The sequence below is a fragment of the Lipomyces oligophaga genome (genome assembly GCF_038497815.1).
Source record: "Lipomyces oligophaga strain CBS 7107 unplaced genomic scaffold V1516scaffold_2, whole genome shotgun sequence".
Lineage (NCBI taxonomy): Eukaryota > Fungi > Ascomycota > Lipomycetes > Lipomycetales > Lipomycetaceae > Lipomyces > [Lipomyces] oligophaga.
In genome coordinates, this window is record NW_027117786.1 from 1,410,863 (window position 1) to 1,433,109 (window position 22,247).

Consider the following 22,247-nt stretch of genomic DNA (forward strand, 5'->3'; position numbering starts at 1 on the left):
AAGTAGTGGTTATGGGATTTAAGGCCCTGCGGCGGTTACTATATTTTCCAACTGGCTTGGACTTTTCACAGCAAATGTGAGCAAAAATGCTTTTGATCTTTATGTTGTCACTAAACTGAAAATCGATTGATTCATATATTTCATAGATACTAGTATTGATTCTTGTAGTTTTTCAACCTACGGTTATCATGCTGACAGTCCTGTCAGCTATAACGGTGGTGACTGTGCGGGCGATGATGTAATATCCAGAATTCCATCAAGCAACAAATTCAGCTCTACCCAAAATCTGTTTCCAATACCTTCTCCAGTAACACTGTCACTCCATCGTGTCATAATTGTCGTGCATTCGCCCTTGACTCCGGCAACGTTCAGCTCAAATGGCGCATTGTTGGTAGCTTGAGGCTGCGAAAATCCCATGTTGACCACCTTACCGTATCCAGTAAAATAGTGAGCTCCAAGATTCGAAATCTCCATATCCGAGTCGCGGTCTGGCTTGCCTACTTGGCTCTTGATATAATCTGTGTACTTGCCAAATAAGTACCAAAGAATCCCAATACTGTACAGCAAATCAGGTGCGAGTTTTAGTTTTGCCGTTTCAGTTTGAGACATCGCCTCAGCCCAATCAAATTTTTCAAGACGTTTGGAAATAACTCGATATCTACAGACGTAATTGCCGTATCGCGGTTTGGCCAATTTCTCGTATCCTGGACCTGGCAGAAATCGACGAGCATTGACTGGAACATCGCAAATCAAATCTTTCGACAACACCAGTGTGTTAGCTACGGCAACGCATAAGATTGTATGCAGAAAGAACGTAAAAGTCGAAGCGTGTTGGTGACACATGCTAATCAGTTTGGCCATGTCTGAAGTTGACAGTACCCGCTGCCGATACTGAACATTTGTAGCAGGATGGGCGATTGGAGGATATAAGCTCGTCGTACGTTCGATATTGGACTTTGGCTTCAAAAAAGAAGGAAAAAACTCTTTGGCAAAAGCGGCCACAGCGACAGTAAATGGCGGAGTCAGTTTCCTCATTTGATCAATTGCAAATCCTTTGTTAGTTCCTGAATTTCCGTAAAAGAAAGTTGGTATTTCTGTATCTGGTACAACATCTTGCATAGCCTTGTTGAGGTCCACTTGGAATATTGCAGCTGCAGTGCCGTCTAATAGCGCATGGTCGAAGGTGAGAGCGATAATCTTGCTTTGATACACAGTGATCTTCCACAATGGCACCTTCTCGTCATAATCAAAAGTGTGCTTATGAAGACTCGGTAAATAAGTCTCAACAAAAGACCCTTGCCCGTCTTCAAACTCAATCAAATTATGGAGATCTATCGTGGTTAGCAGACGGAACTGCATTGGCTTCAAGTGTCGAAAAACGCATGCAGACAAATGCGACCATTTTTCAAGCAACTTTACGACACCGCTGATAAGCACAGTCCGATTTATCGGAGCTTCATATTCTGTCCAGACAACAACGGGTGAATAGAACCCGATTTCATTTCGACTCACGAAATACGTCTCTAAGAGACCAAGATCTCGGTAGTGAGTGGTATCTGACATTCAGATGCTCTGACTATGCTTGCGAATTGTCGTAAGTAATATTGTTTCTCATATATCGTCTCTGCAGTGTTAATTTTTGTATTGTACTTTGGTAATACAATTATATGCTGTAAAGCACTGAGTTCATAAATATTTTTACCTACGAAGTAGAAAAATACACAAGTGGAAATATCGAGAAATAACCGCACGACTTTCATAGATTTCTTTGTCTCAGTATAATCTTGACTTATGTTTAATTTTCTTGACTTGATAATTAAAGTAACTAAGAGCATCAATATTGATATTTACAACATAATAAAGTAATAATGAAATTTGATAATTTGATCAAATTTTACATGCAATTGATCGCAGAATATTAAACATCTTTGTATTCTTACAGCGATACATCAGTATATTTGACCACCACAACTACTACATGATTTCACATGACAATCAAAGATGCTAAGCGCCAAGGAAACATCATAACCAATATCACTAGAAAGCAGAAATCTGAGGAGTCCAAATGCAAATATAATGCCATCCAACGCCAACAAAATACTATGCAGCAGATACATAAAAAGGGAAGTGCTGATTATGCAATGAATAAATAACATTTAAAGCCTAGATCGGCTTATAACATTTATCGCAAAAAACCTCTTCAGCAGGTAATCTAGCTCATTAGTAGGTAATCTCCATTTACAGTAAACATCTCACATTTCATGCGAACACTCGCTGCAGCACAAAGAGCGGCACGCCGAACACTGCCGCATACAGATTATACAGGTGACTCCGTGACAAATATCGCATTCTCTATTTTCTGCAGAAAGCATCGATGGATTCCTACGCCTGCAGATGTGGCAGCGCAAGTTTGGATCACGCTTGATCGTATTATCATTCATAACACTGTTCCAGTTAGATTATTAGCCCAAAAAATATTTCATAAAGCTAGAACAATAATAAGACAAACTCACAAGTCATTTTCTAAGGCGATGAGCTCCTTCTTTATCCGCTTAGGACTAATCATTGGTCTCGTCGATCGTTGCCCATTTTCGTTGCGAACGCCGTCTCCATGACCACTCGATGTTATACTCTGCTGTCTAACACTGTTGCTGTCGGCTCGAATGCAATATTGGTCCCGAATTTTGCGCTTTCGATATATCGGCGACATGGTTTGTTATGTCTTGTTTCGATCTAGTATCGATCTGCCGTAATCTGATGATCTTGTATTCAATCTATGACCCACTGAACTCGGTAGACGCTTCTTTCACATTCGCTGAGATCTAAGATCACCTAGTCAGTCAATATAGCTAGAATTTATTCTTATTCTATGATCACTTATAAAGAATATATGCTAAATATCATAGCACGTATTAAAACTGCCAAAAGTAATATAATGAGTTCATTAGAGATCTCCCACCGCCCCGCTTACGTCTCCGTTGTTCTTGTACTTGACTATTTAAATTGTGGAGCTTGCTTTCTACAGTGTGCATAATTACATCCCGGATAACTATAATGCCAGGAAGGGGTGAAAAAAATGGCAGAAAATGATTTAATATTAACAGACAAACTCAGAAAATTGCAAATTGAGTCAAAACCGGTTCAATTGGAGGGCAAATCGACCAGATCAGTCGAGAAGGGAGACGGGGTGGAGATGTCGGAGAGTTCGATATCGGATAATTCGCCTTTAAGCGTGTTTCTAGTATCATTTAAGGCAGCGAGAACTCAATGGGTTGCCCGACAGGCGATAATAATGATTTCTCTGCTTTTCCGCCTAGCTGTCGGACTTGGATCATTTTCGGGTCCGATGCCTCTTGAAAAACGTTCAAGGACAGATATCTAACTGATTTCAGGGGAAAATGTTCCACCACTTCACGGAGATTTTGAGGCTCAGCGACATTGGATGGAAATTACGTACCAATTGCCCATGAGCCAATGGTATTGGTATGACTTGCCTTACTGGGGTCTGGACTATCCACCGTTGACAGCATATCATTCCTGGATAATGGGATGGGTGTAAGCAGAACAGCATATACTCCAACGCACTGACTGACATCTAAGCAGAGGCACTTTATTCAATCCAGTCTGGTTTGCACTCAACAGTTCTCGAGGATGCGAACAGCTAGATCTTAAAAGTTATATGCGGTCAACTGTAGTCATTAGTGATGTATTGATTTATATTCCTGCAGTCACTATGTTTATTCGATGGAAAATCAACCACACGAAGCTTTCGCCCTACTTCCATACCATTTCGACAGCCATGGTACTGCTTCAGCCTTCTCTGATTCTCATAGACCATGGTCATTTCCAGTGAGTACTTTAAATTCCTTTTAGTAGGTTTCTGTTTTTCAAATCGGATAGATATAATTCTGTCATGCTTGGTTTTGCCATAGCGGCAATCGCGTATATTCTGGAAGACAGAATTGTTGTTGGATCAGTTTTCTTCGTTATGGCTCTTACTTTCAAGCAAATGGCTTTATATTACGCGATACCAGTTTTCGCCTATCTTCTTGGCATCTGTTTATATCCTCGGCTTAACATTGCTCGGTTCATATCTCTAGCTATCGCGACAATCTTGACGTTTGGCGTTCTTGTTCTGCCTATAGGGGTTAGTTCAGGTTATTCCGCTGCAAACATTAAAATACAATTGACGCAAATAATGATCCGAGTTTTCCCTTTTGCTCGAGGTTTATGGGAAGACAAAGTTGCTAACTTTTGGTGTGCGACAAATATTATATTCAAATACAAATATATATTTAGCGAACTCCAGCTACAGCGACTGAGGTGAGATTAGATGATCCATGGATTATCACAGCCTAACTTTATTTCAGCTTTGCGGCGACGTTGATTTCCGTACTGCCCAGCTTCATTCTTCTTCTCCGGCATCCAAGAAAGAACGCGCTTGTGTGGGCTGTGTCGGCTTCTGCATTTGGGTTTTATCTGTTTTCGTTTCAGGTCCACGAAAAGAGCATTTTACTACCTCTATTACCAATCACTCTTCAATTAGTGGGTGAACTAGACATCGACATCCAATGCTACATATATTGGATCAACAACGTAGCATATTTTAGGTGAGTTCGAACAGAGTTGAAATAATTTAAGCTAATGAACAGTCTTTGGCCATTGGTAAAAAAGGACGGCCTGGTTATGCAGTATTTTTTAATCGGGTTTTTATGGAATTGGCTTATGCATTCGTACAGTCGATTGCCCTCGTCTTATTTAGCGAAGTTTATAATAGTTGTGAGTTAATGTCGATGAAAGTAGAGTTGTTAGAATTAACAGTTAGTCTTCATATCTGAGTATTACGGTTCTTCATATTCTCGAGTTTGTCATCGAACCGCCATCTCGATATCCTGATCTCTGGATTGTAGCGAACGTAGAATTATGTTTTTCATGCTTCTTCATTTTTGCAATCTGGAATAATTGGATGGTTTACAAGACTTGTATGAGCTAGGGCACAAGGCCCGAACGATGCAATTCGGCTGAGGAGAGTTATAATTAGTTCGTTATATACAATATAGACCAGATATTGAGGTCGCAAAGAACAATTGTAATGATATTAGACGTTAAATCCATATTCTTTCATGCAGCTCTTATAGCTGGAAATAAGATCAGCACATTGTTTTCGCCCATCTTCACTGACTAGCATGCACTCATCTCGAGCGGTCTTCTCGTCTAAACAAACACAGCATGGTTTTGGCTTCGAAGCTAGAAAACGTTAAGAATTTGTAATTTTTAATGAACATTAGTCTGAATCCTGCGAAACCGACTTACTCTGCTGGACTTCGGAAACTGTAAATGTTAGTATGGCTGTTTAGTCATAGATTAAGACTTACCTTTGACGTCTTTTGGCATGTTTTGCGATACCTCTTGTGACAAATCGAATGCCATATTTCGTAATCAAATAATTCGTATGTTTATAAAGCGTGGAAACAGTATCATAGAACTAAAATATAAGCATATGGCAAGCATTATAAATTCCGGCATTGGGACTTGATGAGCATATATTGAATTAAATGCACAATGGGTGGAGTTTTAAGGCATAAAAGGCGGAACAAACACTCAGTTAATATTTACAAAATTCTTTGGGGAGTAGACAAAATGTTAACAAGTTACCAGTCAACAAATATTCCAGAAATTAGTATCAAAACTGATTTACAACAATGACAGTTAAAACATACTCACTTGAGGGCAAATCGCTGAAACTAGATACAAAAGATGACGTTGAGCCGTACTTGGCCGAACTGGACAAAATCGAAGGAGTTGAAGTCGTGGATTTCTCAGGAAACACGTTTGGAGTCGAAGCATCAGCAGCACTAGCAGAATGCTTAAATTCGAAAAAGTCTTTGAAGGTGATTCGAAATGAGCTTTCACTCTAGGCTACTTTTTAACAGACTTATAGGAAGCTAATTTGGCAGACATGTTTACGGGTCGACTGAAAGACGAGATTCCCGCGAGTCTACAACACATTCTTTCAGCTTTATTAGAACTGCCGAAATTGAACACGATCAATTTATCTGATAATGCGCTTGGGCTTTCTGCGATTGATCCGCTGTCCGATTTTCTGGCGAAGCATGTGCCGTTGCAGCACCTTATCCTTGCAAATAACGGCTTTGGACCAATTGCCGGATCGAGAGTCGCTCTGGCGCTGAGAGACCTTGCTCGGGCCAAACAGGAATCTGGCATAGAGTGCCCTTTAAAGACCGTGATTTGCGGTCGAAATCGGCTAGAAAATGGCAGCATGGAAGCCTGGAGCGCGTGTTTTGCTGCTAACAAATTGGTCGAAGAGATTCAGCTCTATCAGAACGGTATTCGCCAAGAAGGAATTGAGGTATTACTCACTCAGGGCTTAGCCAACTGTAAAAGTCTGCGCAAATTAGATCTACAAGATAACACGTTTACTGCTAAAGGTGCACTCGCCCTTGCAAAAGTTTTACCAAACTGGAAAAATGAACTAGTCGAATTGGGTGTCGGAGATTGTTTACTTTCTGCACGAGGCGGCGAAATCTTGGGCCAGGCGCTGCTCGATTCGGGTAATTTTCCTCACTTGAGAATTTTGCGGCTGCAGTATAACGAAATTGATATTAAAGGCATTGAATTGATCACTACGGCCTTAGAAATCAGCCTTTCGGCGATTCAAAAGTTAGAGCTAAACGGGAATAAGTTTTCGGAAGAACATCCTCTTATCGCTAAAATTAATGATATATTTGAAGATAGAGGGTTTGGAGAGCTAGATGATTTGTCAGATATGGAAGAAGATTCTGATGAGGATGAGGATGCAGATTCTAGTGGTGATGAGGAAGAACATGATGAGGAACGCAAGAGTTTGACACGCGATGACGAATTTGCGGAAGAATCTCCAGAGGCGGAAGATCTAGAATCTGATGATGCAATTGCTGCAAAGATAGGCACTCTAAGTATATAAATCTGTACAGTACTACTAATCTAATAATATAACGAATTACCTGCATCGATACTATTCGCTTCCACTCATGTAATTTCACTGTGAAATTCAAGCCGAATCACTCTCCAGCTGATCTCCAGGATAATAAACAAATCCCAGTCCTCGGTATGAAAGACCCTTTTTCTGAACAGATGCCAGCAGCCTATCCTTTTTGATCCAAACTCGTTCAAGCCATCTTTCCAACGCGATCTCATCCCTGGGAATAGCAGCAACTGGGAGACGGTCAACATGAACGTGCAGATGCCAAGTTTGCGCTTTATCAAATAAAATGTCTCGCAGAGTGGGTGTTGTGATGGTGCAAGTACGTTTGGGGTCAGACGATTTCAAGCTGCTAGAGGACGGTTCCAGTGCAGATGAAGATACAAATTTAGGATCAGTCCCAAGCGAGCTATTTTTTTCGTAAAAGAACGTTATGTCATAGACATAATCAACCGTTGCTTGCTCCATAAGATAACTGAGAATAGGAACAGAAGCTAGTTCGGTCAGTAATACTTCGGAACTAACATATCTAGTGCCAACAACCTTCAAAACGTGGGTATAAACAGTAGTGTAACTCTGTCAGACCATTCAGACTACAATATCGTCGGTGCTAAGACAGGTCAGCCAGAGATAGAGTGGACAATCGATAGAAGCAAACCTCGAAAGCAACATCAGAATCAAAACAAATCACTTCTGGAAATATCGTCATCCCTAATTTGTGAGTCGACAATTCTCATATACACGGGTATATACCCACAATAAGGGCCAGAATGAAACAAGGAAAACAGCTTCTGCATCTCTTCAGGTGCCAGAGTCCAGTCCTGACGGACCCATAAACTGAGAAACAGCCATTTCAGCGACGGAACTGTGAAAACAGATCGCCAGTTTACAATCACAAGATATCCATTGACGCGATAAAACGTCGATAATGCAGCAAGTAGAAAATAGTCAGCCATGGAGCGATGATTGCCTAATCCAGAGTCAATAAAGCCAGTACTTTTTGAGTATGTATTTATCGTGGGTATTTACAGATCAGAATCGCAGATGTTCGCGGATCAAGCGCGTCGCCACTGAATGATATCTGGCATCCCTTCACAGTCTACGAAAGTCAGATCAATGCGTACAGTGGTCCTAGATACATGGAAAGCACCTGAACAAGAAAAAGTAGATAACCCCACAAGGAAGACGCAGCCATGACGGTTCCAGTTGCTGAAAGCTGGGGAAACCATCTCGACACAAATCTGAAGAACCGAAATGTAGCAAGTCCAACTGCGACATCGAGTAGTCCACTTGCAAAGATTAAACAAGCCTTTACGTAATAAAAACATCCAGGAAGAGCATTCTTAATATTATATGCTTCCATTTCGCCACCAATATTGTCAAGAGTTTGTATCTAATCAATCAGTAAGCTGGTATTCATCTTTTGAAATCAAGTTGAAATCCTTAAACAATATACAATGAGCCCCGTGAGGCTTGACGGTGGCTAAGACTAAATGTGGCGCACGGGGATTCCGAACGTCGACTTCCAGTCGTCTCCGTAGAACCCGCCAAAAGAAGTATTTGACGATAGCTTGCATAAGAGTCAACTCGAAACGATAGTGGTTAGATACAAAAGGAACTGTCTATGCTGGGTAAGAGAATATAAGAGGAAGCAAGAGGACATAAGAGTATATAAGTTGAGTTTAGTCGATTCATTTGCTTGTGGTGTAAAATAGCTATCTATCGGTGGATTTGACAAGAGATTACAAGACGGATCGATAGATATTGATATAACGAAAGCTCACTTTTACCTTGAATATTATAATGGATGATCGATGCCAGCTCCTCGGTCCGTTTGCGCTAATTGTGCAGGGTGCAATGGGAGGATTGGCAGTCATGTCGCTGGTGTACAAGAGGTTTCATGAAAGTCCTCGTCGACCTGTTCTAGTGTGGTAAGCCGAGCTGATGGAATAGAAGCTTCTGACTAAAAGCGCATTAGGGCCTTCGATGTTTCCAAACAGGTACTTGGTGCTAGTGGAATACATGCGATGAATTTATTTCTGGCCATCTTATCAAGTAATCGAGACGAACAGCTTCCTACAGATCCATGCAACTGGTCAGTATTTACACCTGTCTAATTTCGCCGATTTTGACCTGATTTAAGGTATTTTTTAAATATTTTACTAGATACTACAATTGGCGTACCAATTTTATGGGGATTTCTATGGATGTTCGGCCGTTTAGCATTTCGACTACAGATAGTAGGCATGAGATCTGGCGAGTACGGACTTCCTCCTAGATTCAGCTGGTTTCTACGACAAGCAGCGATGTACTTTATCAGTTTGAGCTGCATGAAATTTGTTGTCTACGTAATGCTAACTACGATGCCATTTTGGGATGGCTGCGCAAGCTTCTTGCTATCTTGGACTGACGGCCATGCAAGAATTGAGGTCTCATTCGTCATGCTGGTATGTCGCATTTTCCGTTCTGAATATATCGGCCCATCAAGGCTCATATCCAACTAATACTAACCATATATCTACTCAATAGGTCTTTCCGTTAATGTAAGTTTGATATATTTTGAAATTATGGATTAGAGGACAATATTAACAATCCCAGAATGAATATGATTCAGTATTATCTTGTCGACTCTATTATCAAGTCACATGGTTATAAGCCTGGCTTAGTAGTCGTCGGAGGCGAAGAGGTGCTAGTGATACCAGTCCGAGACGATTGTTCGGATACATCCTCAGACATGACGAGCAGGGGCCCTTATCGCGATGAAGACGATGCCATTCTGATTGATGGTCCAGCTGTCGAAAGATGAAGTTGAGCACGAGTCGAGTCGAGAAGTTGCGGCGACTGCAGGCGGAAGGAACTAATAGAAAATGTTCACGCCAGCTCCAACCAGCCATAATGATTATGTAGGTGAGAGAGCGAGAGAAAGAAGGGGAGTAGGATAACTTGTACCTATTTCCCATACACAGAGGTTCCCAAGAGCGGGAGGTAAACAGGAGAGGGCATGGTGTTATTTCATGAAAATGCGTTCGTGGATTATGAATAGTTTGTCTACAGTTTGCATTACAATTTGTTTTGTAATTTTTATTGTAAATTTTAGCTTTTTTGTTTTTCTGTTTCGCCCACGTTGCACAATGCCCTCATTGAGCAACGGAAATCCAATTGTCGGCGGAAGCAAGGATTCCTGTTTGGGAATCCATTCACTCTATGCTGACTCGTTAGCCGAAGAAACAAAGTCTTCCATACTAACCCAACTGGTGAACCTGTCTTGATCCATCCATCCATCCATCCATCCATTCTCAGAAGCATGCCCGTTGGTCCTCCTCCCAGACTGCTGCCTCTGCCAAGTTGCCCTGACAACCGTAACCTCCTACTCCCTGTGTACCCTTTGCCCGACTAGTAATCGCATCCCGGCGGAGCACAACCGCCCGCCAAAAGTAGCTCCAAAGTACGAAACCCTCTTCTACTCACAGCACCAGACCCAGACTCTTAGTGATATTGGCGTGTTACGGTGCTCTGCCGCCCGCTCCGGCCCAGATTTGTCCTTTAGTGAGTGCCCCCCGCCCGCAGCCATTCTGGGACCATCGTCGTTCCTTTTCTCTCTCTACTTTCGCTCTTTGTCCTGACTTGTTCTTGTTTTCTTTAACTGAACATCCGCGCTGTTAGTTCTTCGTCTTTTTCGTTCCTAATCCCTTTTGTCGCTTTAACTACATTCATATTCTTCTGCAATGTCTGAGCCTGTGTAAGTGCGTCCGCTTTCTTTTCCTTGCTGTTCCCAGGTCCGAATCAGGCAACCTTCAACTTCTAGATGGCCCCGCATCGCCGTCTTGCCAGATTCTGCTTCACAAACAGAAATCTGTTACCCTCGTCTGCACCTGCAATTCCCCTTAGAACAACTCAATTGCTTCTGCTTGTAATTTGCTAATCTTTTTTTTTCTAGTGGAGGTATGTTTTTCTTTTGTTGTCGCGGTTCTGTCTGTTCGCGGCTTTATCCCCCATCTGGTGGCCATCGATCGGCTTCTGCGGCCTATGCGTGCTAAGTTATTCCTTTCCGGACCGAATCGGCATGATCCTCGAATTTCGTTTCGCTTTTTATATTTTTTTTGACTATGTTTCGTACTTGTGACTTGATAATATTGTGCAACGTTTCTCCTGGATCTGCTCGGATCGGCCTACTTGGTGTGATGCTGTTTTTTTTGCTGGCCAGATCTTGCGATAATTACGATATAATGACTTCTCTCGTTCTTAATCTGCACGGATATGAACTTTTTACTTACAATTTCTTTTGTAGATATCGGCCTCATTGGTTTGGCTGTCATGGGTCAGGTCAGTATTGCTTTTTTCGACTTTTTTCTAAATCACTATTTATGATGGAACTGGACTTCGTTCGGCCATACACACTATTTGTGTGCTATTTGCTATTAAGTGCCAATGAGCCTCTGCTATGCAAGCCCCGCGCTAAGCTGATTAAGGTTATTAATTTGATCATTGCTCGCGCGGCTTGACTGTCTAACTTTGCTCCATCAATTCTTTGATTACTAGATCTTATTTCGGATAGTTTACTAACATACTCTAGAACTTGATTCTTAATGCTGCTGACCATGGCTATACTGTTGTTGCTTTCAACCGTACCGTCTCTAAGGTTGATCACTTCCTTGAAAACGAAGCCAAAGGTATGCCGAAGTTTTTGAGGGGTTTTTGATTGATCTCGGTTCCTAACAGCTGTGTAGGCAAGAGCATCGTCGGTGCACACTCTATTGAAGAGCTCTGTGCCAAGCTCAAAAGACCACGTCGTGTGATCCTTCTTGTCAAGGCTGGTCAGGCTGTTGACGACTTCATTGAGCTTCTTCTCCCTCACATGGAACCTGGTGACATCATTATCGATGGTGGTAACTCCCATTTCCCCGACTCCAACCGTCGTTGTGAGTACCTTGCCAAGAAGGGTTATCTCTTCGTCGGCTCTGGTGTTTCTGGTGGTGAAGAGGGTGCCCGTTACGGACCATCTCTCATGCCTGGTGGTAACGAGGCTGCTTGGCCCCATATCAAGGCTATCTTCCAGGATATCGCTGCGAAGTCTGATGGCGAACCATGCTGTGACTGGGTTGGAGACTCTGGTGCTGGCCATTACGTCAAGATGGTCCATAACGGTATTGAGTATGGTGATATGCAGCTTATTTGCGAGGCTTATGATCTCTTAAAGCGCGGTGCTGGTTTCACTGACAAAGAGATTGGTGATGTTTTGGCCAAGTGGAACAAAGGAGTTCTTGACTCGTTCCTTATTGAGATTACTCGTGATATTCTCTATTACAACGATGAAGATGGAACCCCTCTAGTTGAAAAGATCCTTGATACCGCTGGTCAGAAGGGTACTGGTAAGTGGACTGCTATCAATGCGCTTGACCTTGGTATGCCTGTCACCCTCATCGGTGAAGCTGTTTTCTCGCGATGCCTTTCAGCTATCAAGGACGAGCGTGTCCGCGCATCTAAGATTTTGAGCGGACCTACCCCTAAATTCTCTGGTAACAAGGAAGAGTTTGTCGACCAGCTTGAGCAGGCTCTTTATGCTTCCAAGATCATTTCCTACGCGCAAGGCTTTATGCTGATCAGAGAAGCTGGCCGCGACTACGGCTGGAAGCTCAACAATCCTGCCATTGCTCTTATGTGGCGTGGAGGTTGCATTATCCGATCAGTCTTTTTAGGAGAGATTACTCGTGCTTACCGTAAGAACCCTGATCTCGAGAACCTTCTGTTTGACGATTTCTTCCATGATGCTATCGAGAAGGCACAGGACTCGTGGCGTCAGATTGTATCCAAGAGCGTCTTGTGGGGTATTCCTACTCCAGCGTTCTCGACTGCTCTTTCTTTCTTTGACGGATACCGTTCAGCTCGTCTTCCTGCCAATCTTCTGCAGGCTCAGCGTGACTACTTTGGTGCTCACACTTTCCACGTTCTTCCGGAGTGTGCTTCTAAAACTCTTCCTGAGGGCCAAGATATTCACATCAACTGGACTGGTAGAGGAGGAAATGTTTCTGCGTCTACTTACCTTGCTTAGAAGCATTGACCCACGATCACGATTACTACCATTATTATTTAATCAGATTTTTTTAACTTACTTCTACCTATTATATACTAAAATTTTGGAATCCCGATGATTTGAGATGAAATAAAAAATAGAAGGAGCTAGACGAATGTATTTTGTTGATTTAAACTATAATATCCGTACGGTCCTACGCGTTCTTCCCTCGGTGTTGTTGTAGTAGCTAGTACTAGTCAGTTTTACTTTCAAGAAATCTGTGCGGCTCAACACTATGGAGTTGTTCAAACGGGTTTTGTGGGAATGCAAGCACACCTCTGAGAAGAGCAAATAGCTTACAATCTTAATCTGAACCGACGCTTATAATGTTTTATGTCCAGCCAGGCTTGCTGTGCCCGCGTGAGAAGACTTGTTGGAAGAGGCTCGTAGTTTGAATTTATTTTGCTTTCGCTTGTATCAGACCCTGGTTTCAACATTTGAGATTCTGAACTCTCTGCAGAGCCTTCACTTTGTTTTCCCTTTGGGACCTGTCTTCGCTGGGACATTTCGGTTTGGGACAGCCGTTAGTTTGGGTGCGCAGCCAGGATTGAGCTTAACTATGGCCATAATTGTCACCTGTAACTCACGTGAATTTGTTTGCCACAGCCATTTCCGCAAGCGGAAGAATAAAGTTGGGTGCTATCGTACCACAGACACACACAAAATTAATAATGACGATAGGCATAGTGGGCATTGGAGTGGAACTTACGAGTCCAAAATAGGCACAAGCGGATGCCGGAAGTCAAGCTAGGGAGCGCCTTGCTTCATGCCTGGGGAAAACGGATAAACCGCGTTTGTTTTCAAATGAGATAGACAAGCAGCTTCCATCAATATTGGGATAGGTTGTTTTTGTCTGAATCTATTTTATTTGAGAATATCTAGATTTTACTGCTTTTGCGCACATTTGTAGTTACTCGTCGCAATTGAAAGATTCAGTTCGGAGCTTTTATCGCTGTGTTTGCCAGACGCGCGTGCTTAGCTTCATTCATCACGGTGCTAATCACCATTAAACAACAGATTATTTGTTCAAACTACCGAGATGGCGCTTCACGATACTCTTGTATATATCAATACGACGGTTGAGTCCATGTCTTCTCATTTTAATCGAATCCCTGGTTCTGCGATTGTTCTGCGCTATGTGCGCTCATCGTATCAGAATGACCCTATGCGCTCGTTTTTGGAGCTCTGCTTACTTTTGTTTGCGCTTCGCTATTTCATGGCTTCTAAATATTCTGTTGCAAAAAAAGATTTTATTCACTTGTCTGAGAAGGAAGTTGACGAGCTTGTGGAAGAATGGACTCCCGAGCCTCTTGTTTCCCCGCTCGACGATGCAAAGCAGACCGAATTAGATAAAACTCCAGTCGTCGTGGGCCCTGTTGGGCCTCGTGTCAGGCTCAGTACTGGCAAAACGGTCATGAATCTTGCGTCGTCTAACATGTTCAACATGCTCAACTTTGATGTGATTAAGGAGGCAGCTATTGATACGGTGCGCGAGTACGGTGTTGGTTCGTGTGGCCCTCCTGGTTTCTATGGAATGCAGGAAGTTCATGTGAAATGTGAAGAAGAGATCGCTGCTTTTATTGGAACTCAAGCTGCGATTGTGTATGCTCAGGCATTCAATACGATTTCGGCAACAATTCCTGCGTTTGCCAAAAGAGGCGATGTTATTGTTGCGGACAAGGCCGCTTGCATTGCAATCCAAAAGGGAATTTTGATTTCGCGAGCTTCTGTTTATTGGTATGAGCACAATGACATGGACGACCTTGAGCGTATTCTACAGCGGGTTGCAAAGGACACAAAAGGCAAACGATTGACTCGTCGCTTTATTGTTACGGAGGGTTTGTTTGAAAATACAGGAGATATCCCTGATTTACCCCGTATTGTTGCTCTCAAGAACCAGTACAAGTACCGTGTTATTCTTGAGGAGTCCCGGTCTATCGGTTTACTAGGCAAGCATGGTCGTGGCTTAACCGAGTACTTTAATGTGAATCCAGTGGAGATCGAGATGATTACTGGGAGCTTTGCCAACACGATGTGTGCGGGTGGCGGTTTCTGTGCCGGATCAGAGTTTGCTATTGCGCACCAGCGTATTACGGCAAATAGTTATGTATTCTCAGCTTCGATGCCTGCCTATCTTGCGCGGATTTCGATTGAGGCGATACATCTCATGGAGAACGGACAAGATATGTTTCAGAGTTTACAGCAGAATGTGATCGCCTTTCGGGCAATTGTGGGCAAGTCGAAGTATATTTATTCGCCATCTGATCCTGATTCAGCGCTAATTCATCTTCGATTGAAATCTGAGGTGCTGGAGACGCGACGGATTGAGGACGAGGACCACTTGCTACAGGATATTGTGGATGAGTGTATTTCCAACGGAGTTTTAATCGTCAGGGCGAAATATGTAGACAGCCAGGAAGTCTTCCCGGTACTGCCTAGTCTCAAGATCGAGATGACGAATGGTCTCACGAAGAAAGAAGTAGAGAAATGTGGTTCGGTTGTGAAGGCGGCTATTTCAAAGGTGGTGTCTAAAGTTCCTAAGCGGAAGTAATCATGGGTTGATGTGGGAGGATATAAGGAAAGTAATATATAATTAGAAGATCAACTATGGTGGATATAATTAAGACTGAGTGGAGTGTATTAGAAAATATCTATTGAGGAGGGTTCGGATCGTAGAAAAATGCGGAAGAAAAGGAGTTGTGCAGTTCATTGATAAAGCCTTCGGTCGAATGACATTCTGATGCATTCCTGATCTGGAGGGCTTTTGGCATCCATTGCTGGATTTGTCTAATTCTTGTTTCATCCGAGGGGTGCGTGGACAGAAACTCCGCCGGCTTCATACCACCAAGATTTTCCATATGATTCCAAAAAGGAATTGCCTGACGAGGGTCGAAACAGGCTTGGCTCATCATAAGCAAGCCTATGTAGTCAGCTTCCGACTCCATCTGCCTACTTCTTGGGCGCTGGAACACAAAAGTAACAATGATATCTGTGAGTGAGGAGGAACCCGTGAGAAGATAAGCGGCGATAGAAGCAAGCATGGCGAAAGGCGCACGAGACATGTTTTCACCGGAATGGCGAGCAAGCTGGTGTGCGGTTTCATGAGAAAGCACAGTGGCCAGCTGGTCATCGTTTGCGCAGAGCGGGAGAATACTGCTAAAAACAAACACTTTCCCCCCTGGTAGGACGAACGCGTTAGGAGGGGTCTTGGGATCGACGATAACGTGAATTTTCCAGTCAATGTCGTCAGACATGCCTGCGACCTTGATAAGCCTTTTCATGACTCTGGAAACACGCACCGCGTCAGGCGCTGATTCTGGCAGTATACGACCGCGATACTGGCTGAGAAGCTGTTCGTACTGCTGCTGACCAAACTTATTTTCGAGCCAAGGCCCAAATAGAAGCAACCTTCGCCGGCCAGATACGGGAGCAGGTTCTATATGGGTGACAACTAAGACCGCTGTGCCGCCGAGAAAAAAAATTAGAAGGTTTCTGAGTCTTGGATTATTGAGCACGACAGCGACTAACGATCCGCCGAAACCTGCCCGAAAAGAGCTATTATTAAATGAATTGTTCTCGCCAAAGCGGCGATAATTAGCCTGTCGTCTGGAAACTGATTGGGCGTGAAAATATCGTGTTTCAATAGGGTTTGATGCTGTGCATTTCAGTTTAGAGGTAATCCTCATTGCTGAAGAAGACCTTGAGAACGGGTCGAAGTTCGGCCGGCCGATCCGGAGAGCTCGGCTGCAGATTTGTTTCAGCGACATAAGCTATCAATTCTTATATTTATAATTGCAGTTATAATGTGTAGCTATCTGCATAGAATGCAATATAGCTTGAATAATGTCTCGTCAGAATTACTGGCGTCCTATTGTAGAGTCAATTCCATCACATGACCGACTGTGTCCATAAGAATCTGATTGCCACCTGAATGTTCACACAGCTTTTATCCAAACAGTGCAATTTACCAAATCACAACAAATGTCTCGTCATCATCCTGATCTTGTACTATGCCGCAAAGCAGCCGGGATCAGTGTTGGGCGCTTATGTGAGAAATGCGACGGCAAGTGCCCTGTATGCGATTCATATGGTGAGTTCAGTGCCTGACAATTATGATCTGAATAAATATACTGACTAATACAACCAGTCCGACCGACTACACTTGCGCGGATCTGTGACGAATGCTCATTTGGCAATTTTGCAGGTAAATGTATAATCTGTGGAGGTCAAGGAATCTCGGACGCTTTTTACTGCTTCGAATGCACACGGTTGGAAAAAGATCGCGACGGATGTCCAAAGATTATTAATTTGGGTTCGAGCAGGAGCGACATGTGGTATGAGAAGAGGAAATTCAAGGCTGCTACTGGTTAATCTTTAAAGTCGTTTGTCTTGTAGCATTGCGTTATATAACTGTACATTAGTAATGGCATTATGTTTAATTAGATATCTTAGGTCCGTTTGAAAGATAGCTGGACAGTCCGTAGATTTTACTCATTTATAAGTGCCCTTCGTCTATTGTCATTACTTCTTTGCTAATCTCATCCACGCAGGCGGTTTAGTCAATTTACTGCTAGATCCAAGCAAATGACCAGAAGTTTTTCCCTTTTGTTTCCTTTCGATTTCATCTTTCTCTTCTTGTTTGGCTTGTTCTTCTGCGGCCTTGAGCTCCAAATTCGCGATATCTTGCGCCTCTTTCAACACTTCGGGCCGCAGCGCAGGATTAGGAACTACATAGTCCTTGCCGAAATCACGTTCTATACACTTAAGATCCCAGGCAAAATAGACAATTTCTCGAGCGGCAAATTTTAAGTCTGCGATGAGTTTCTTGGATTCATCTCTCAGCTCCCTCCGCGGCGGTGTAATGAACAAATAGAATGGTAACATAGGATCGACGAGCGAGAACCGGACAAACGTCATGACGTCGCCGACTGTTTCCTGGCCCGTAAACTTCCCGAGTAACTGAGTCTGATCTGGAAATCTTATCCGAACTTCGATCCCCTTTTTCTGGCGCTCTGCTTGATGTTGCTGCGCTTTCTCAGCTTCCAGCGCAAGTCGCGTTTCTCTAGAAATCATAGGTCCCCCTTCAGTCAGCTTCCGTGACTTCTTTGTTAGCATTGTTTGATAAATTTTTGCTCTTCCTGCAGACATCTCATAAAGTTCCTCGTCATCTTCTAGTTCGATTAGTTGTTGACCTCATAGGTGGTTCGATTCTACTTGCGCTTCACAGCATCGGGAATCTTGTCAGACTCGGCCTTGTACACCGTCGCTGAACGGCCGGCAATATCTTTTTCAGACATTTAACAATACTATACTATACTATATAATATAATATAATATAGAATGATATTGATTGGCAAATAAAAAAATAGAAACTAAATAATAAATAAATATGTATTGTCTAGAATATTACATCGAGTACGTATTTGAGTTGCCGCACTGTTATCCCATTCAAAAAATGACAGTTCATCATAACACACTAAAGAAACTTCACCATTCGAAAATTATTAATAAATGTAATGAAAGTTAGTTACGCTGCTTTTGAATGGTTTTCAATTTAACAGCCATAATATCAGGATCCATATAGACACATGACTCCTTGAACGTTTCTTGTAACGTCTCTTCTGTGCCAAACGTATTTTCCAAGTTCAGCAAAGCGACCCAGATATTTAATTTCTGTGTCTCTTCTCTGAATGCAATCGTCTTTAGCGCCCGTTTTGCAATTTCTCTCCCCTTCTCTATCTCACCTAACTGGATCTGGAATGCCATATACCGGATCCAGATGCTTGAAGAGTTTGGATTGCCGATCAACATCCTCTCAAAATCAGATACTGACTCAGGAGCTTTTGTAGAGAGGTCGCCTGTGATATCAACTGCCGTCTTTGTAGGCCGACGGCGTTTGGTGCGAAGTCCTCGATCCAAGTCTGAATCTGATTCTGAATCCGAGTCGGACCCCGCGGGAATTGGTTCCTCTAAGGAGGCTGTCCAATCGAACCCCCTAACTTTCAATCCGGAACGCAGGTCGTTGTCATCTTCAATATCCATTTCATTGAGATCTTCTTCTTCCTCACTCTCTTCATCATTTTTTACCAAAATTTCGTCCTCAGCGTCTTCATCGATCTCATCCTCTCCTTCACTTTCATCCTCACCATACTCAAAAATTTCAGCTGCATTCTCGAGCTCCTTACTCGTTGTTTCGCTCTTAGCTACTTTCTTGTCCTTTTTCGGTTTCATTAACTTCGCCTTTTCGCGACAGCTTACAGTCATTTTTCGATTCTCCGCATTAATCGAAATCACTTGCACTGTGACTGTCTGGCCCAGCTTAAACAACTCCTCCGGACTTTCGACATTCCCGTCCGTCATTTCAACAACCGGTAGGAAAGCGGTTGCTGATCCGAAAAACTCGATTATCGCACCTTTACCCTTGATGAAATGGACGATAGTACCTTGTAGCCGTTGGCCAATTTCTACATTCTCATAGGAAGTTGCAATTGCGATGTCAGAGTTGACGAGCGATTTTTTCAGCGTTAACCTGATTCGACGCTTGCTCGGCTGAACTTGCAAAACTCTTACTTTCACCTTCATACCCGGTCTGAATCGCCGTTCCGGTTGAGAAATTTTGACGTCAGACAAATTTAGCTCATTCACATGCCCGACAAGTCCGGGCGAGAGTTGCACTAGTAATCCTCCAGATGCGACGACTTTGACAACTTCTGCTCCGTCGATCACATCGCCGTCCAAAATATCCTCGAGACTGAGATATCTCTGCGAGATCACGCTTGGCTGCAAGGAAACTGTATATAACCCATCAATTGTAGATTTACCTGTGATCCGAGCCGTGTGAATAGTACCGAGTTTATATGAGCCCGTTAAGGGAGAAACTTCGTCCACACGTTTGTCAGCTAGTCGCGAAATGTGCGCAAAGCCAGAACCAATTAGTCCAGCTGACTGAAGTCCAAGATCGAAAAACAGACCTAAGCCAGGTTCAACATGCGTTACTTTCGCCATCTCGACTACATGTCCAATGGGAAGCGAGTCCAATAGATCTGATTTATCTTGATGACTTCTATCGAATTCCAAGGTCTGAGGAAGCAACGACATCCGGAGACATTTACTGTCTGACGTAGGAAGACAGGCGATCACTCTGGCCTTAACTTTGTGGTTTTCCTTATAGTTGACTGAGTCTGAAAACAATCCTGAATGAAATAAATCGGCGGTAGCGTCGATTAATCCAGCAACTTGACCTGCTAGTCCCGACGGAGCTAGATATGTGGGGATGAAGTCCACTAAAGTACCGGGTACAAGAGAGTCCACGTTGGAAACTGACTGAACAGGCTGCACGTTTTTACCCTGGCCAGTGGCTGTCAGAGTCAATGTACGTCCGTTTGTAGATTTATTGAGAACAGACAAGAGTATAGTTTGTCCGATTACCAACTCTGAGGTTGTATATCCTCCGTAAGCCAGCTCTTTATTTGAAATAAACCCAGTCTTATCGGGAATACCGACATCCAAAATCACACCATGGTCTTCAATACTGGACACAGATGCCTGGATCGAGACTCCTTTGAGGTTCAGATCAGCCGTGTCCAGTGTGGAATTAACTTCTTCAGGCTTGATAGATAAAGTTATGTGTTTCTTTGATCTGCTGGGATCTGAAGTCTCCTTTTCTACGACTATCGCACGAAGCCATTGCCCGATTTTGAAAAGCGATGATAGTGTGGGGATATCTAGCTTTTTCTCAGGATTTTTGTCTCCCTCGTCGTCGTTGTCGTCGTCACTGTCTGCCTCAGACTGTTCCATTTCCTCAAGAATGTTAGACAATTGATCTGAAATTCTCGTGATTGGAATGTATCCATTGATCATATTTGGCAAACTGAGAGTGATATCATAATCGTTGATCTGGCTAACCTGACCCAGAACTAGTGTCCCCGGAATGAGTTTCTTAAAAGATAGTCCTTCAATCTTGACATGTGGTTTTGAAGCTTCAGTACTCTCGGACTTTTTCCGTAGTCTCTGGCCCAGTTTCCCATGCTTGACTTCCAGTGACGGAATCTTTGACTTTTTTGTAGGTCTAGACTCCGATAGAGATGACTACAAAATCGTAATATCAGCAATCCATCAGATTCATTTCTCTAAATTCAACTGCACACAATTTAAAACTCACCTCAAACAACACATCTCGAACAGCCTCGTTTGCAGCCTCCTTATACTCCAGTGGAGTCAAAACAGAAGAGCCGCCTCTCGGGAAATCTAATACAGGGTCGTCTCTTTTTAATTTCGATTTTGCTTCATAATTTTTTTCGTCTGCAGTTCTGGTTTCAGTCCGAGTCCGTTTCTTAGATTGATTTGTAGACTCATTCGACTTTGTCTGCTTTGGTGACTTCGACTGTGGCATACTTTTAGGTTTGCGTTTAGAAAACAAAGCCATTAAGTCTATTTGGTCAAAATCTGCGTCGCAAACTTGAAATTTGTTTAGTTATATGTGTTAGTGTGCCTTCTCTGGACCGACTTTCTACCACAGCTGGGAAAATAAAAATTTCATGAGCCGCAGTCTTCTCCCAGCTTGCCCCAAAGCACAAACCGGTCCAATTTGTATTCCCAAAATATATTCAACTGGTCATACTTATAAAGTATACATTTGCTTAATATACGATCAGTCTGTTCTTGTATAACATTATGCATATTTGTGTAATATACAGGTTGCTTATATCAATGAAAACCAGTGACATTGTGATTTTGTGATGCACTTACGTACACATGTTCACAAGCTCACGTGGGGTTGATCTTAAGTTTCTGAGTCTATATTTTCCTGGTTTTGCGCTCTACCCTGGCATACACCTGGTTTACTAATACTACAAGTGGAATCTCATCACAGGATGTTAATACAAGCATGACCTGAGCATGACCTGCCACGGTAAAGTCAAAATGAGTAACTTACATCTACATTAACAAAATACCCCGCAAAATTCTTTACCATCGAGAGAAAATTTTTTTTCTAGATCATATGAACGTGCCAAATATTTCAAGTCTTTGTCGAGGAGGGATAGCATTCAGATTTTTGTAATAAGATCAAATGGCGATTTGCTATATTTTGCCCCTTTACCTCGAACGAACTCTGCTTACACATTAACTAGTCAATATCCAATTTTGTCTGAAAACAGTCTGACGATTATTTAAAATGTTATTGTATAATATACT

The 22,247-nt window shown here is 42.8% G+C and overlaps 12 protein-coding genes across 12 annotated transcripts; 6 read left to right on the forward strand and 6 right to left on the reverse strand.

Annotated features, from left to right (window-relative positions):
* Positions 1–45: 45 nt before the first annotated feature.
* V1516DRAFT_208531 (alcohol acetyltransferase) lies at positions 46–1,912 on the reverse strand. The gene has a single exon (XM_066918736.1). The coding sequence runs from the start codon at positions 1,561–1,563 to the stop codon at positions 208–210; it is 1,356 nt and encodes a 451-aa protein (XP_066779174.1). The 5' UTR covers positions 1,564–1,912; the 3' UTR covers positions 46–207.
* Positions 1,913–3,010: 1,098 nt separating this feature from the next.
* On the forward strand, positions 3,011–5,127 carry V1516DRAFT_671554 (glycosyl transferase). The gene is made up of 7 exons (XM_066921583.1): positions 3,011–3,341; positions 3,393–3,555; positions 3,604–3,849; positions 3,901–4,323; positions 4,371–4,610; positions 4,653–4,779; positions 4,826–5,127. Exons 1-7 carry the CDS (start codon positions 3,077–3,079, stop codon positions 4,991–4,993), a joined length of 1,632 nt encoding a protein of 543 aa, XP_066779175.1. The 5' UTR covers positions 3,011–3,076; the 3' UTR covers positions 4,994–5,127.
* Positions 5,017–5,492, reverse strand: V1516DRAFT_671560 (cysteine alpha-hairpin motif superfamily). The gene is made up of 3 exons (XM_066921584.1): positions 5,376–5,492; positions 5,314–5,331; positions 5,017–5,247 (listed from the first exon to the last, which is right to left on the reverse strand). Exons 1-3 carry the CDS (start codon positions 5,428–5,430, stop codon positions 5,099–5,101), a joined length of 222 nt encoding a protein of 73 aa, XP_066779176.1. The 5' UTR covers positions 5,431–5,492; the 3' UTR covers positions 5,017–5,098.
* Positions 5,493–5,717: 225 nt separating this feature from the next.
* Positions 5,718–6,877, forward strand: V1516DRAFT_612427 (uncharacterized protein; the record flags this gene model as incomplete). The annotated part of the gene is made up of 2 exons (XM_066919308.1): positions 5,718–5,891; positions 5,942–6,877. Coding segments are annotated over 2 exons (1,110 nt in total), but the record flags the coding sequence as incomplete, so codon positions are not given.
* Positions 6,793–8,376, reverse strand: V1516DRAFT_671567 (uncharacterized protein). Its single transcript, XM_066921585.1, has 6 exons — positions 8,133–8,376; positions 8,012–8,081; positions 7,740–7,952; positions 7,641–7,693; positions 7,526–7,592; positions 6,793–7,476 (listed from the first exon to the last, which is right to left on the reverse strand). Exons 1-6 carry the CDS (start codon positions 8,343–8,345, stop codon positions 7,052–7,054), a joined length of 1,041 nt encoding a protein of 346 aa, XP_066779178.1. The 5' UTR covers positions 8,346–8,376; the 3' UTR covers positions 6,793–7,051.
* Positions 8,377–8,525: 149 nt separating this feature from the next.
* On the forward strand, positions 8,526–10,220 carry V1516DRAFT_634566 (vacuolar membrane protein-domain-containing protein). The gene is made up of 5 exons (XM_066919996.1): positions 8,526–8,913; positions 8,961–9,077; positions 9,126–9,429; positions 9,512–9,525; positions 9,581–10,220. The coding sequence occupies exons 1-5, from the start codon at positions 8,786–8,788 to the stop codon at positions 9,786–9,788; spliced, it is 771 nt and encodes a 256-aa protein (XP_066779179.1). The 5' UTR covers positions 8,526–8,785; the 3' UTR covers positions 9,789–10,220.
* A 1,076-nt stretch (positions 10,221–11,296) lies between these two features.
* On the forward strand, positions 11,297–13,031 carry V1516DRAFT_662976 (6-phosphogluconate dehydrogenase; the record flags this gene model as incomplete). Its single annotated transcript, XM_066920476.1, has 3 exons — positions 11,297–11,305; positions 11,556–11,652; positions 11,710–13,031. 3 exons carry the CDS (start codon positions 11,297–11,299, stop codon positions 13,029–13,031), a joined length of 1,428 nt encoding a protein of 475 aa, XP_066779180.1.
* An 811-nt stretch (positions 13,032–13,842) lies between these two features.
* V1516DRAFT_671580 (pyridoxal phosphate-dependent transferase) lies at positions 13,843–15,723 on the forward strand. The gene has a single exon (XM_066921586.1). It carries the CDS (start codon positions 14,092–14,094, stop codon positions 15,601–15,603), a length of 1,512 nt encoding a protein of 503 aa, XP_066779181.1. The 5' UTR covers positions 13,843–14,091; the 3' UTR covers positions 15,604–15,723.
* V1516DRAFT_671581 (peptidase family M48-domain-containing protein) lies at positions 15,641–17,307 on the reverse strand. The gene is made up of 2 exons (XM_066921587.1): positions 17,188–17,307; positions 15,641–17,124 (listed from the first exon to the last, which is right to left on the reverse strand). The coding sequence occupies exon 2, from the start codon at positions 16,817–16,819 to the stop codon at positions 15,704–15,706; it is 1,116 nt and encodes a 371-aa protein (XP_066779182.1). The 5' UTR covers positions 16,820–17,124; positions 17,188–17,307; the 3' UTR covers positions 15,641–15,703.
* Positions 16,991–17,494, forward strand: V1516DRAFT_671584 (PHF5-like protein). Its single transcript, XM_066921588.1, has 2 exons — positions 16,991–17,142; positions 17,200–17,494. The coding sequence occupies exons 1-2, from the start codon at positions 17,034–17,036 to the stop codon at positions 17,421–17,423; spliced, it is 333 nt and encodes a 110-aa protein (XP_066779183.1). The 5' UTR covers positions 16,991–17,033; the 3' UTR covers positions 17,424–17,494.
* Positions 17,426–18,425, reverse strand: V1516DRAFT_671585 (uncharacterized protein). The gene is made up of 2 exons (XM_066921589.1): positions 18,271–18,425; positions 17,426–18,223 (listed from the first exon to the last, which is right to left on the reverse strand). The coding sequence occupies exons 1-2, from the start codon at positions 18,347–18,349 to the stop codon at positions 17,574–17,576; spliced, it is 729 nt and encodes a 242-aa protein (XP_066779184.1). The 5' UTR covers positions 18,350–18,425; the 3' UTR covers positions 17,426–17,573.
* Positions 18,419–21,604, reverse strand: V1516DRAFT_710749 (uncharacterized protein). Its single transcript, XM_066924252.1, has 2 exons — positions 21,214–21,604; positions 18,419–21,140 (listed from the first exon to the last, which is right to left on the reverse strand). Exons 1-2 carry the CDS (start codon positions 21,475–21,477, stop codon positions 18,576–18,578), a joined length of 2,829 nt encoding a protein of 942 aa, XP_066779185.1. The 5' UTR covers positions 21,478–21,604; the 3' UTR covers positions 18,419–18,575.
* Positions 21,605–22,247: the final 643 nt, after the last annotated feature.

Excerpts from the sequence above, each read along its gene's own strand:
- V1516DRAFT_208531 (XM_066918736.1), bottom strand. The coding sequence starts at position 1,563 with ATGTCAGATACCACTCACTACCGAGATCTTGGTCTCTTAGAGACGTAT.
- V1516DRAFT_671554 (XM_066921583.1), top strand. The coding sequence starts at position 3,077 with ATGGCAGAAAATGATTTAATATTAACAGACAAACTCAGAAAATTGCAA. Across the intron at positions 3,556-3,603 it reads TCCTGGATAATGGGATGGGT|AGGCACTTTATTCAATCCAG; the intron begins GTAAGCAGAACA and ends ACATCTAAGCAG. Across the intron at positions 4,780-4,825 it reads TAGCGAAGTTTATAATAGTT|TCTTCATATCTGAGTATTAC; the intron begins GTGAGTTAATGT and ends ATTAACAGTTAG.
- V1516DRAFT_671560 (XM_066921584.1), bottom strand. The coding sequence starts at position 5,430 with ATGGCATTCGATTTGTCACAAGAGGTATCGCAAAACATGCCAAAAGAC.
- V1516DRAFT_671567 (XM_066921585.1), bottom strand. The coding sequence starts at position 8,345 with ATGGAAGCATATAATATTAAGAATGCTCTTCCTGGATGTTTTTATTAC. Across the intron at positions 7,694-7,739 it reads GTTTCATTCTGGCCCTTATT|GGATGACGATATTTCCAGAA; the intron begins GTGGGTATATAC and ends CTCACAAATTAG. Across the intron at positions 7,477-7,525 it reads TTTATACCCACGTTTTGAAG|CTTCTGTTCCTATTCTCAGT; the intron begins GTTGTTGGCACT and ends TGACCGAACTAG.
- V1516DRAFT_634566 (XM_066919996.1), top strand. The coding sequence starts at position 8,786 with ATGGATGATCGATGCCAGCTCCTCGGTCCGTTTGCGCTAATTGTGCAG. Across the intron at positions 8,914-8,960 it reads CGTCGACCTGTTCTAGTGTG|GGCCTTCGATGTTTCCAAAC; the intron begins GTAAGCCGAGCT and ends AAAGCGCATTAG. Across the intron at positions 9,078-9,125 it reads CCTACAGATCCATGCAACTG|GTATTTTTTAAATATTTTAC; the intron begins GTCAGTATTTAC and ends ACCTGATTTAAG.
- V1516DRAFT_671580 (XM_066921586.1), top strand. The coding sequence starts at position 14,092 with ATGGCGCTTCACGATACTCTTGTATATATCAATACGACGGTTGAGTCC.
- V1516DRAFT_671581 (XM_066921587.1), bottom strand. The coding sequence starts at position 16,819 with ATGTCGCTGAAACAAATCTGCAGCCGAGCTCTCCGGATCGGCCGGCCG.
- V1516DRAFT_671584 (XM_066921588.1), top strand. The coding sequence starts at position 17,034 with ATGTCTCGTCATCATCCTGATCTTGTACTATGCCGCAAAGCAGCCGGG. Across the intron at positions 17,143-17,199 it reads CCCTGTATGCGATTCATATG|TCCGACCGACTACACTTGCG; the intron begins GTGAGTTCAGTG and ends TAATACAACCAG.
- V1516DRAFT_671585 (XM_066921589.1), bottom strand. The coding sequence starts at position 18,349 with ATGTCTGAAAAAGATATTGCCGGCCGTTCAGCGACGGTGTACAAGGCC. Across the intron at positions 18,224-18,270 it reads GATTCCCGATGCTGTGAAGC|AAGATGACGAGGAACTTTAT; the intron begins GCAAGTAGAATC and ends TAATCGAACTAG.
- V1516DRAFT_710749 (XM_066924252.1), bottom strand. The coding sequence starts at position 21,477 with ATGGCTTTGTTTTCTAAACGCAAACCTAAAAGTATGCCACAGTCGAAG. Across the intron at positions 21,141-21,213 it reads TTCGAGATGTGTTGTTTGAG|TCATCTCTATCGGAGTCTAG; the intron begins GTGAGTTTTAAA and ends ACGATTTTGTAG.